This window comes from Protopterus annectens, chromosome 2.part2 (assembly GCF_019279795.1).
Source record: "Protopterus annectens isolate FY-2018-M chromosome 2.part2, PAN1.0, whole genome shotgun sequence".
Classification (NCBI taxonomy): domain Eukaryota; kingdom Metazoa; phylum Chordata; order Ceratodontiformes; family Protopteridae; genus Protopterus; species Protopterus annectens.
This window is the reverse complement of record NC_056730.1, coordinates 322899534-322913636: the sequence shown is the minus strand read 5'-3', so window position 1 is coordinate 322913636 and position 14103 is coordinate 322899534. Positions and strand designations below refer to the sequence as shown.

Genomic DNA, 14103 nt, shown 5'->3' with positions numbered 1-14103 from the left:
ACAGTCGCTGTACGCCATTCAATGGGCAAAAAGCCTGAGGATAGCATCTTGGTTCTATCCATGCACTTGCGTAAGTGCTCATAAAGTGCATTTGTGTAGGATTCAGCAGTCGTACCTCTATTGTCCATCTGCATGGGTGTCGTGAAGTTTGCCACTTCTGTCTTAAGAAGCGTGAAGTTGGCTTTGGAGAAATTTTTTACGGTTGTTTCCCTAATGGGGGGTTGGGGCAGGATGTGAATGTTTTGGGTGATTAGCTTGTGGTCGGATCTGACTAACGAGGAATTGACCTCTGGTGTGAAACACTGGTTGCCCATGTTGGCAATGACCAGGTCTAGGATATTGCTGCCCTTGGTGAGGGTGTGGATAAGTTGATCCAAGGCATTGGAATTTATTAAGCTACATAGCAACAGATATACTATGCATGTGAGAGAGACAGATACTGACAGATGAATATGTATACATATAGGTTTGTATGTACACACATTTATACATAACAGGTCATTTCAATGAAGGGCCAATAGAATTGCGCTCATTTTTACTAAGTTTACAGGCATACCCAGTGTGACTGTCAGTATTTATAATGCGACTCCAGGTCACACCTACCTGTATTCCAGTCCAGAATTACAAACATTAACATCTGCCCCCGTTTCTCCAGTACTGCACTTCACTCAAAACGTCCACAGCATTCCAAACCTGTCTTCTGTACTAAATATGTGACTGGGGTTGCTTATGTTACATCACCACCAGAATGACAGTCTGCATGCCTCTCAATTGTCCTGATTTTCACAGAATGTCCAGAGTTTTGCCACATATGTTTGGTCTGTTCCTCACACATTTGTGAATTTTTGGTGCTTTACTGAATGTTGACATCAATACAGTCTATTAACTACAGACAAACAATCATGTGTCAGACTTTATATCCATCGGAATATATGTACTACTGCAACACCTTTACTTCCAGCAAGGTTTATGTGATCAATATTTAAACTCTATCCCTGTTTGGGCCTTTGTCCCTCCAATCTTTCTGGCTTTGTCCACATTTCTTGCACTAAGTGGTTGGGAGGTATGACATTCTATGAAAACACCAACATACTATTACCTCACATGCAAAAGATGCAAGTAATTCCAGATTAGAACCATCAATACCATCACCCGTGCTAGTTTCCCTAGTCCACTGAGCCACACTAGACAGAAAGGGGTCATCCATCACACAAACAGCATACATACGTACACGGTTATCCTGAGTGAAGAGAGGCATACAATGTGTGAGCTATCTTTGTTACAGCCCTGAGACTGCCTGGTCTACTGCTATACCACAGCCGATTTTCAGTTAAAGCGGTTATATGCGTACAGCACTGTGTTGGGGGTGGGGGAACAACAGCACATGATCAGCTTGGGTAGACAGTAGTCCAAATATCATGTGTGCCCACTGTTTAACATCTCCCTTGCCTAATATAAATATTCCAACCATGAGGCCTAGTGAAAATTAAGGAACACATAATACTGGACTGAGTATCAGTTGTCCTATGTGGATGCTAACTCTGACCAAACAGCCCACTACATTTTCTTGCATAAGAGCAGTTTATCCATACATATGATACCTTATTATAGTAATCCTTACAATTAGTGTGTAGGTTAGAGAATTAACTTGAGAATGCAGCAGTTGACAGAACTGTAGTTCAGGGCAGACTCTGTGATGTACACAGCCAATAGTTGGATAGATACAGGTTGTGTTGGTTGTCTGGCATCAGCTATTTTAATACATGTATGTGAGTGGGAGTAAGGTGTCAGTCCTTAGCCACCTAGGTGGGTCAGTGAATGTGCTATGCGATAGTCTCTTAGCCAATGCCAGGACATACAGGGGCACACCTACGTCTGCCTGTAGGCACATCATCAGGGGGCTGCTCCCCAGAGTCCTCCTGTGAGTGCGGCTGTGGTGACCTAGGCACTGGTGCAGGGGTGTGTATCCCTTTTCTGTGCTGATCCGGCTGCAGCTGCTTTCACAGGATCATATTGTTTAGCATGGCAGTACTGCGAACATATGTGCACTTGTGGCTGGAGAGTACTGGAGGGCTCCACCAGATATATCGAGGCACCAGAACTGTGACGTCAGCAACCCAAACACATGCTCTTTGATGTTCCTAGTTTGTGTGTGTGCCTTATTATGGCATTCTTCAGTGGGTGTGTGTGCATTTTTGATGGGTGTCATCATCCACTGTTCCAATGCATAACCAGCATCCCACAATGGCCGGGTGGGATGCTCCCCCCTTAGCAAAAATCTGGTACTGCTGTGATGCATGCCAGATATAGAAGTCGTGATACCTGCCACGGCTGCCAGCACACACATTCATGATAATGCCCTGGGCATTGCACACAACCTGGCAGTTGGAGTGGTACCCCTTGCAATTAATGTAGATTCTACCCAACTCACCAGGTGGTAACTTGGTGTGTACATGAGTGCAATCTATGGCTCCCAGTACCTCAGGATAGTGTGCTACATGGTAGAAGTGTTGCATATTGCTGGTCCTCACCTCAGGGGTGAGGGGAAAATATATGTGCTCACTGGCATGTGGTAGCATGGCATCCAGGAACTGATGGAGTACCCTGGATGCTGATGCCTGCGAGACCCCCAATATGCCCCCAGAAGGTCTCTGGAAGGTACCTGTGGCTATTATCCTAAGGGCTACACATACCTTTGTTTCCACTTGGATGGGCCCCCCCCTTTGGCTCTGGGCCTGAGTTGACGGCAGCAGAACTTGGTGAGTTTTTGTAGTATGACCCTGTCCACCCTGTAGTGTTCTACACCAGACCTCTCAACCATACCGAATTACTCGGTATTTACCGGTTTTGAGGGCAAAATATTGGGGTACCATGAATTCCCGAGTGGCCCCCTTAATTTCCGAATTTCCTTTTTATTTTATTTATTTATTTATTTATTTTTTGGGGGTATTAACACTTTAAATTTTTTTTATTGATGTCACCACGCATCACCAGTCTATGGGGAATGTGTGAGCCATGATGACATCAGCTGCTACTGCCTATTGGACTCGGGAGGGAAATAAAGAATAGGGAGTATAGCAGTGATGGCATTCGGCAGCATAATTTAAATTTTGCAGTCTTCCAGTCCAGGTAAGAGGAAAAAAATTGTTATGCATCATGTTGTGTGTAAGTTTATCCTGTGCAAAGCTCTAAATGCTCTTTAAACCACATAGTTGCTGCAATCACGCCATTCGGTTATTTAGTTTTAACTGGCTCTTTGTTGCATTCACATGTATTTAGTTTTAACTGGCTGTTGCTACATTCAGTTTATTGAGGTGTTGCTGCACTCACTTTATTATGCATTTATTTAGTTTGGTTCAACCGTTTCTGCATTCCCTGCTACATTTATTTTAACTGGCAGTCTGGCTCTTGTGGTGCATTCAGTTGAACGTACGTGTGTGTGTGTGTGTGTGTGTGTGTGTGTGTGTGTGTGTGTGTGTGTGTGTGTGTGTGTGTGTGTGTGTGTGTGTGTGTGTGTGAAAACAACTGTACTACTACTGCATTCTCATTTATTAACTGGCTGTCTGGCTCTGGTGCATTCAGTTTAATGTAATTATGTGTGTGCAAGCAACTGTTAACAAATATAACCATTGCTGCATTCACATTTACTAACTGGCTCAGGTGCAAGTTCGTTCCGTGCAAAGCTTTGCTCTTTCAACCGTTTGTATCTACTCCATGGCAGTTCAGTGTCTTTCAGTTTTAATTGCTGCTGTATTTATGTTAACTGGCTCTTGCATGCAAATATGTGTGTGTAAGCAACTGTTAATAAATATAACCACTGCTACATTCACATTTATTAACTGGCTCTGATGCATGTTCGTTTCATGCAAAGCTCTGTTCTTTCAACCATTTGTATCCACTCCACGGCAGTTCAGCTGCTGTATTTATGTTAACTGGCAATTGCATTCACATTTATTAACTAGCTCTGGTGCAAGTTCATTCCGTGAACTGTTGTATCCACAGCAGTTCAACCGTTTTAGTTTTAAGCAGCTTTGCATACATTCAGTGTTTTATTCATTCTAATTGCATCGTGTGTGCGTTTTACTCATTCATCCTAATTGTGTGTGTTTTATTCATTCATCCTAGCAGTTCAACCATTTTAGTTTTAAGCAGCTTTGCATAGTGTGCGTTTATTCATTCATCCTAATTGTGTGTGTGTTTTATTCATTCATCCTAGCAGTTCAACCGTTTTAGTTTTAAGCGGCTTTGCACAGTGTGTGTGTGTGTGTGTGTGTGTGTGTGTGTGTGTGTGTGTGTGTGTGTGTGTGTGTGTGTGTGTGTGTTTGTGTGTAATGCCCCAGGTAGGTATACCTGTCAAGTAAGGTTACTCAGGCTCAAACCCTGTATCTTGGGTACAATAGGCAAGAGCCTGGGTTCTCTACCCATACCACCACTTCTGATTGAAGGAGTTATAGCTCTCAACTGTACAAATTTTCACAGAATGTCTGAAATGTTTGGCTCATACTTTCGGTCTGTTCCTCTTAAAATTTGGATGGTGCATTGAGTGTTGTTGCCTCACAGCAAGAGGTTCTCTGGTTTGATTCTCGGCTGAAGTGACTTGTGTGTGGAGTCAGCATCTCCTCCCTGTATTTATGCAAGTTTCCTCTGGGTGCTCCAGTTTCCTCCCACAATACAAAGACATAAGTCTGGACTTGGCATTTTCCTAGTAAACAAATGTTAAATAAAAATCAAATGAAATGTATGGTTTTCTGGCAAAACGGTGAGAAATGAATTCACTAAATAATGACAGCCATTTATATTTCAGTCTTCTATCTTTCAGGAAACACATGGTAACACAATATTTTATTCTAGCCACTTTCTATGATTATACAAGCAATGTTTAAAATGTGTCTCCGGTTTTGGGCCTTTGTCCCCCCTCAATAAACTTTGTTTATTTCTTGTGCTGCACAGTTCTTCGGGGAAAGAGAAGTTTAGTGCTGCTTAAGCAAAGTCTACTTGCATTGTTAGTAGCACCATAGGTAGTATTGCTCGCTTTTGCTGCAGAAGGCTGTGGGTTCTACTCCCACAGTATGTAGATAGATTGCTCATACTGTACTGTGCTGTACTTTTAAAGGGGGTGGATGCTGCAGTCCTGAGAATGTCCTCCTTTGGCGGAGATACCTAGTAACTTGCCATCCATTCCCTATTGAAATATTACTAGCTTATCATTTTTTTAATGTAACATAGGCAATTTATTCTTCAAGGGCAACAGGCACTTCACTTGTAAATTAAACGAAATATAAGTTGTTTGCTAGCAGCAAGCAACCTCTTCATTAGTTACAGATCTCTTTAATGTGGAATTATTTAGATGACTTTTACTTCTGCAGAGATTGTGCATATTTAATGATATTGGTGGATTGTGAAAGTTTGAGTAGATTTTTATGATGGAAATGTTCTGAACTGGACAGTTTTGTTGTCACTGGTTCATGCATTTTGTTTTATCGCTTACTTGAAAAATGTTCAAAATAGTAAATTTAAAACTTGTTCTAACAAATGTGCTGCATTACATAACGAATATAATTTAATACAGTCAGGAAGGAGCATCAAAGAACACATGCATGTTTCGTGGGCAAGGGGCCTATGATTTGAAAACAGCCCAAAGGTAATCTTTATCTGCCACTGGCCAGATGCATTTTTTGGACGTGGGTTTCAATGCTGTTTCAATGAATGTGAGTTTCAAGGGCAGGGCAGAGAAGTTTTATTGCCAAGTCTTCATTGTGAGGCTATATTGCTTTGTTTAGTGGATGTCTAGTAATGTTTGTGATATAAAATGTAAAATAAAATCCAAATCATTGCAGAAGTAAAGGAGTATGCACATTAGTGTTTATGGTAAATGGGGCGAAATAGACAAATAATGGGACATTGGAATGGTTGCAGGGGGACTCTGGGCTGGGGCCATATTTTGGCTGTCTGCTCTTCAGTTTGCTTTTGAAAGTTGGTATCCCAAAATTCCACTGGAGTAGGCGGGCTTACATAATTATGCATGCAAATGTCATGTTAATCAGCGTACCGATTTGTACCTATTTTTCATGAGACTTTGTCCAGATTTTTGATGTTTCCAGGTTGAGAGGTATGCTCTACACCTCTCTAGCTCATGAAGCTCCTGGAACATTACCTTGGGCCTGAGCACTCTTTGCCTTCTCTGCCTATGCCTATTGTCAGCAACAGCAGCATTGACTTCAGCATCTAACACATACAGTAGCAGCCCCTAGCATTCTTTCAGTTAAAATTCCCAAGTCTGTACTCCAATGGTGCAGAGTATTGGGGGGGGGGATCAGATTGTAGAGTGTATGCATACTTTATACTGTTCTACTGTAGGTGCTGCCTGCGTGATTGGCTACCTATGATGCATTGCACCTGCCTAATATATCACTGACATCATTTAATAGCCCTAGTTGAAGTTAAGCAAGGATCAACACTAATTAATACATCATTGGCCTTTTAGAAACTCGGAGCAGTGCGGTGCACTGCGCAAAGGTGAGACCCATAGGTAAACAATGCTTAACAGTCAGTGCACACACCCACAAACTTCCACGCTCAGCACAGTGGCATGCCACAGAAATACACAACCCATAGGTAAACAAAGCTTAGACATCAGTGCACACACCCCCTCAGGCTTTCATGCTCAGCATGGCAGTGCATGGCACAAATGGGCACAGATAAGATAAGCTCCAATCAGCTTAGAAGTTATTGGACATACCCTCTCCTGATGTTAGCTACCTCCTCTGGGGACACCAACATGGTTCTCTGTCTACATGGATTGGATATGAGGACACGGTTACTCCATTATGCTATTCAGTAACTCCACTTCATTATCATAGGGATATGTGCTCACAGCCTGGATACTACAAACTTCCAAGCCCTTCCACATTAGCAACAGCACCAATGTACTATTGTAGATACTGCACTCAGGGTCCTGTAATACACTTCTGTCTCAAGATATTAATATTTGATTTTTCCACTTACTTTTTTTTTTTTTAAATAAGGCATGTTTGCACACTGTGGCGCAAACATGCTAAGATTATTAAAAAAAATAATTTTACTATATTTACTGTAACTTTTAGAAAGCACAGAGGATAGTTTTCTCATATCTGTGGGTGCTATGTCATTTCTATCTATCTACATTTTTACATCCCCTTTTGTCTGTCTACAGTCCTGTACACAGAATTTTTCCGTGTATACTACGGACATCAACACAGGGTATCTGCTTGCTGGATCACTCTACCTGCCTCATCTGCATGAGATTCGCCTGCTTATGAGGTGATTTGCATGCCACGGAAGTTTCCGTGTTGCAGAGCTCGTGCACACCGCTTATGCAGCGCTTAATGAATCTAAAAATGCTTGCGCCAGTGTTAGCAGCGCAGCTCGATGCCTACATGGAAAAAAATGTGTAGGCTTTACTAAATTCTCCCCTACATTTTTCAAGTATAGGACTATGGTATTTAATCCCACCTTCTCTTTCCTCATATAACTCCTTAAAAAATCTCTAAGGGCACCACCTTAAATGGGTCTTTTTCTAAGCTATTCATTTTTGTATCTCTAACCTTCACAAGTCCCCTGTCTACTTCATTTGCCTAAGATTCTGTGCCAGTATTTTCAAAACAGCAGCTTTCTACCCTCCTCTACCAAATGTGCTTCTACCTATTAATTCCCTCCAGTTTCTCTTGTCCCTGATACCAAATTTTCTTTTTTTTTTTTTGCAACACTTCCAATACCCATAACCCTGTAAATATTGATGTTAAGTTGTCTATCTCGCCTTCTATTCTTGCTGGTTGGGTTCGGAGCCGATCCTCGGCTCCGACTCAGCCATCTTCAAAAGTTCGAGAGCTGCTTACTGTCTCGAGGCCCCGCTATATCCCATGATGCCTGGCACTAGATACCCAGATCTCGTTTGCTGCTTCTGCTACGAGGTTGTTCTACTGGCTCAGGTCGTATAAGCTTCTTTATTATTACTTTTATTTACTGTTATTTTCCTGTAAAAATTACTGTATTGTAGTGTAGAATTAGTCGTTAGTTAGACTTTATTCATTGTAGTTAGGAAAGCTATTTAGAGGAAAAAACTAAGAAACTCGTTTAAATTAGAGAGTTTCCCCTCCCCCCTTCTCTCCCTTTTCTACAGAAAGGTTCTTTCAGTTTGAGTTAGAGGTTAACCTTTCTTTTCTATCTCCTTTAAAAAAAAAAAAAAAAACTCTATAACCTGTAGTGTTAGTGATGTTTGTTTTTCCCTTTGGTAGTAGTACTTGTGTGGGCTGTGGTAACTGTAGGGTATTAATATTTTTCATCGGTTACCTTAACTTTTTGTGTGAAAACTTGTCCTTGGTTTTCTTCAAAGAATGTCCAAGGATCCAAAACTGTCCGGATTCAAGAAGTGTGACTCATGCTGTCAGAAGATGTCTCTGACAGATGGTCACACTTCTTGTGTTTATTGTCTGGGTGCTGTGCACCTGCAGGACTCTTGCTCCATCTGTCATGCCTTCAGTCCAAGAGTCCTGCAGGAGCACAAAAATAAATGGATTCTGAGGGGTCTGCTTAAACCCCAAGATTCACCGTCGAAGTCTCAGCTGGTGAAATCTTCCAGGCCACCTAAACCGTTGGCTCCCAGTTCGGAGCCGTCGTTGGGTGAAGCCACACAATCCATTTCGGCTCCGGCTGGAACAGATGTCCCTCCCTCCCAGTCCGACACGGTCTTCGGAGCCGGCTGAGAGTCGAAAGAGATCCAGGTCTCCTTCTTTGGACTCGATACGTTCGGCTCCAAAGTCTCCCCTGCTCCAATCGGAGCGTAGTCACCGATCAATCCCACTCTTCTCGGTCCTCTAGACTTTCGGACCATGATTTGGAAAGAGTGGTCAGTAGGCTCTTGAAGTTGCAGGCCCTTGCCAAAATGTTGTCCAGCCCTCATCAGGAGTCGGCTCCATCCACAGCTATTGATATTCCTCCTCCGACTCTTCCTTTGAGCTCGGAGCCGGAGTTCGTTGGGGTTCGAGTTGTGGAACCGTTGGTGCCGATACCCTCCCTTTCGGTTCCTTCGACGGCTCCGATCCCTTCCATGGTACCTTCCCTGGAGGGATCTGGGCGCCGAGACTCCCTCGTCGGCTCCGAGGGGGCAAGTGGCATCAGACCCTTGTCCGACCCCGCTCTCCCTCTTGGTGCTTCGGCACAGGTGAGCTCGGCCCCCACATCTGTCTTGGAGCCGTCTCCCTCGGTGCGGGGAGGGCTTTTGGTTTCGTCGGAGCCTGAGCCTACTTTGCGTCCAGGCAGGGATGTCTTTGAGGTGATGAGGAGTGTGCTGGCCCCTGAGTCAGTCCCACGATCGACCTCATCAGCTCCTCCCCCTAGGGTGCCTGCGTCAGCCTCTGCCCCTCTTCCAGACCCTAAGCGTGGGGATCCAGCTCTCCAGGACATCCCCTTGAGTGTATCCTCCTCTTCCGAGGCCTCCCCTGATCTTTCAGAGGAGCCACCTCGCAAGAGAAAATGCAAGAGGAAGCATGTTGACTCCCCCGAGTCTATTACATCGGATACAGACTTAGAGGAGTCGGAAGGGTCCCCCAGATCCCCCTCTGAAGATGTCTCCTTCTCAGACATCCTTGAGATGCTTAGGCAGAGGGGAAACTGGACTACCCTAAGCACCTCCAAGGATGAGTCGGTATTCCTGGATGCGTTTGGATCCCGACCTTCCACCTCCTGGGTGCCTCCGCCTTTCGACCCACTGATGTCTGTGGTGGCTCGAAAGGCGTGGATGGCTCCAGACACAGTGGAACCGACCCCTAGAAGACCTGCAAAATTCATTACTGCCCCACAGGACAAACAGTTCTTGACCAAGGGTGTCCCCGTTGATGCCATGGTGGTAGCAGCGGCCACAAAGAAGGAGTTGTCTGAAACTTCTTCATCTGTCCATCCCCCTAATAAGGAGTCCAGGACGATGGACAGATATGGGAAGTGGATGTTCTCTTCAGCGACCTTTTCCATGCAGTCCCTGAATTACCTGTGCCACTTTACCCGTCTTCAGAGGGATTCTCCTGAAAGAGCTTGGAGATACCCTCCAAGATCCATCAGCTGAGGGGGCCCAGGCTAAGGCAGCCTCCCAGCTGGCGACTCTTAATTCTGTGGTAAACTCCTCCATGCGGCTCATTTCGTATGCAGCCGATGGTGCGAGTAGAGCCGCAGGCACAGGCGTGGCCCTAAGGAGGCACGCCTGGATGTGGCTATGTAACTTTGCGGAACCTTTCAGAGCATCTTTCATCAACACCCCCTTTGATGGTTCCTCTCCCTTTAGATCACAGGTGAAAGATACCCTTACCAGGTGTGAGCAGGAAGGCAAGACTCACTCTGCTGTAGGAGTCCGTTTTTCCACTCCTTCCAGACCATATCCTAAGAAGAAGAGTGGGAAGATGTGTTCCGGAAATCCCAAGGAGCCTTGCCAGACACACGTGGTGAGTTTCCCTCCAGGGGCAGAGGAGGGAACAATAACAGATGCCGCCCTCGTGGCAGAGGGGGTCTGCAAAACCAGGGCAGCAGAGAATCCTTCTCTGACAAGCCCTTCCAGCATCCCTGAAGGGTTGCCCGGCTGCTCACCTCTGGAGGCAGTCGGGGGAAGACTATCACTGTACCCAGGAGCCTGGCGAGACATAACACAAGACAAATGGGTACAGTCCGTCATATCTGGAGGCTACAGAATCCCCTTTGTTCGCACCCCCTTAAAGTCATACAAGTCCCTTCCAGATGTTTCACCCAAACTAAGGGACCAAGCAGTGCTAGAAGTCTCAAAACTGCTAAGAAAAAGGGTCATCCAGCAAGTCCCAGCAGACCAACAAGGATCCGGAATTTACTCAAGGTTCTTTTTGGTACCAAAAAAGTCAGGGGACTGGAGACCCATTTTGGATCTCAGCAGACTAAACAAGTCTGTACAAAGAACAAAATTCCGGATGGTCACGCTTCAATCCATTTTACCCTTTTTGGGTCAGGACAATAGGATGTGCTCCATAGATCTTCAGGATGCATACTACCACATAAAAATGGACAGACGCTTCCGAAGATTCCTTCGCTTCTGGCTGGGAGCCAGCCATTATCAGTTCAGAGCTCTGCCCTTTGGTCTCACCACAGCCCCCAGGGTGTTTACCAAATGTATGGCAGTAGTCACCACTCATCTGAGACGGCAAGGATTCCAGGTGTTTTCATATCTCAACGACAGGCTCCTCACTGCTACCACCAGACATCACCTTCTGCGAGCCAGAGACTGCACCATCGACACTTGCTCCAGGCTAGGTATCACAATAAATTTCGAAAAGTCTGCATTGTTGCCCTGTCAATCTATCACCTTTACAGGCGCAAATTTAAATACCAAAGACATGTTAGCGAGCCTCCCACCAGACAGGGTTTCAGTGATTCATCAGCATGTCAAGGTTTTATTAGCATGCAAAAGGATTCAAGCCAGGTTTGTCCTTCAAACGCTAGGTCTCATGGCAGCAGCTATCGTACTTGCTCCCCTAGCTCGTTTTCACATGAGGATTCTCCAGTGACTTCTTTTCACCCAATGGTCCTTCCAGCAACTTCCCATGTCTTACACGATTATGACCACTCAGGCATGCAAGAAACACCTTGCGTGGTGGATGGTCTCCACATCAGTGCTCCACGGCAGACCATTTGTTCTTCCCCCTCCAGTGGCTACAGTGACCACGGACGCCTCCCTGATCAGGTGGGGGGCATTATCAGGGCAGAACAGTCCAAGACACCTGGCAACCTCACGAGTATCATCTGCACATAAATGTCTTGGAGATGAGGGCCGTGCTCTTAGCGTTGCAGGCTCTTCAGGACTCTCTTCCTACCGGGACCATTGCAGTCCAGACAGACAATATGTCCGTAGTGTGGTACATCAACAAGCAGGGCGGAACCAGGTCCTACCCCCTATGTCGAGAAGCACTCAGACTCTGGCAGTGGGCAATCTCTTCCCAATGGTTTCTGATTGCAACGCACATCCCTGGGAAGTCCAACGTTATAGCAGACAGACTGAGCAGAGCAATTCTCATGCCTCACGAGTGGTCTCTGAACCAGGTGGTTGCGGACCAAATCTTCCGCAGATGGGGCCAACCTTGCTGCGACCTTTTTGCAACTCCCCTCAACAAGTGCAGCAATTTCTTCTCCCTCCTTCCACTCCCCGGGCATCCCCCCAGAGATGTTCTAGTCCACAATTGGCCCCAGGGACTTCTTTATGCATTTCCTCCTTTCCCCCTCATACCGAAATTGATTCAGAAGGCTGCCGTTTCGGGTTGTAAAATGATCCTCATTGCTCCTTACTGGCCTCGACAAATATGGTTTCCGTTCCTGCACTCCTATCTTCTCGAACAGCCCTGGACTCTGGACCTAGTTCCAGAGCTTCTGATTCATCAATTGGGCGGGCTGCACCAATCCCTGCACACTCTCCAGCTCACAGCGTGGTTGCTCCACTTCCAACCGTAGCCAGGCTCCCAGATATTTCCCTATCTGTGAGAGAAATCCTTTTGTCATCACACAAGTCTATGACCAGAAAAACTTACGCTAGTAAGTGGAAACGTTTTTCTTCCTGGCAGAGGCAAAAAGCATAGACCCCTTTTCAGCCCCAGTGCACTTCATTTTGGAATTTCTAGCAGAACTCTTCCATGCTGGTTCTGCTTCAGCTACAATTAGAGTCCAGTTAGCAGCAATTTCAAATTTTTACATTGGCCTGTCGGAAAACAATATCATGTCCCATAAGCTGTGTAAAGCCTTTCTCAAAGGAACCACTCTGCTCAGGCCCCCAGTGAGAGATCCTCCACCACCGTGGGATTTAAACTTGATTTTAACTTCGCTGATTTTGCCCCCTTTCGAACCTGCAGCTTCTTATTCACTGAAGTTCTTATCTTGGAAAACCCTCTTCCTGGTAGCTATTACTTCAGCCAGAAGAGTTTCGGAACTACAGGCTCTTTCTGTCCATCCCCCATACCTCGTGTTCCACAATGACAGGGTTGCTCTTAGGACTAATCCATCCTTCCTTCCTAAGGTCTCTTCAGAGAGTAACTTGAATCAGTCCATAGACCTTCCTGTGTTTTTCCCTAACCACTCCAACAGGGCGGAATATAAGTTGCATCAGTTAGATGTTCACAGGCAGCTACGCTTTTATTTGCACAGAACCAAGGACATTAGAAAATCAGATCAACTTTTCCTGTCTTATGCAGTAGGTAAACACGGTCTTTCGGTCTCCAAAGTAACCTTATCCAGGTGGTTGACTTCTATCATCACATTCATATATCAACTGAGGAATAAAGAATTGCCAGTTAAACCAAAAGGTCACTCCACCAGAGCTTTAGCTACTTCGGTGGCCTTTCAGGCTAGGTTGCCCATGGAATCTATTTGTGCTGCGGCTAAATGGGCCCACCCACATACTTTCATTTTGCATTACAAGTTGGATTTGGTTTCCAGGAGCAGAGCTGACTTTGGTTCCACTGTTCTGAAGAGTCTTTTCCGATGAGCCATCCAGGTTTTTAGGTGCTAGGGACGCTGTCCCAACCAGCAAGAATAGAAGGCGAGATACACAACTTAACATAAAGAAGTTATGTATCTACCATAACGTTCCATGTTAGTTGTCTTCTTCTCGCCTTCTATCTTGCGTCCCACCCTCCATCCCCCTATCCTAGTGGACCGAGAAGAGTTCTTCTTGATTTTTCACCGGCTGAGTCTTCTCTGGCTATTCCTTTCTGACTAGTAGTCTCTCCAGTAGGATTTATGCATTCTAGGATAGGATTCCTTTATTATGTCTGCAGTTAGACTTACCAAACGAGATCTGGGTATCTAGCGCCAGGCATCATGAGATATAGGGGGGCCTCGAGCCAGTAAGCAGCTCTCGAGCTTTTGAAGATGGCCGAGTCGAAGCAGAGGATAGGCTCCGAACCCAACCAGCAAGAAAGAAGGCGAGAAGAAGACAACTAACATGGAACGTTATGGTAGGTACATAACTTCTTTTTTGTTACTCTCTGTGCCTTCTGTGGAAGGCTAGGCGCCGGGCTGGCAACTCGACACCATAAAACTCCACTGCCAATCAGGAGAGGACAGGTG

The 14103-nt window shown here is 45.4% G+C and overlaps 1 protein-coding gene across 1 annotated transcript in view; it reads right to left on the bottom strand.

Moving 5' to 3' along the window:
- PPIP5K2 (diphosphoinositol pentakisphosphate kinase 2) overlaps positions 1 to 14103 on the bottom strand; it is a 3486936-nt gene that overhangs the window by 3177813 nt on the left and 295020 nt on the right. Inside the window, 1 exon segment of the mRNA XM_044063880.1 lies at positions 13070 to 13103. Coding sequence (XP_043919815.1) covers positions 13070 to 13103 — 34 coding nt within the window.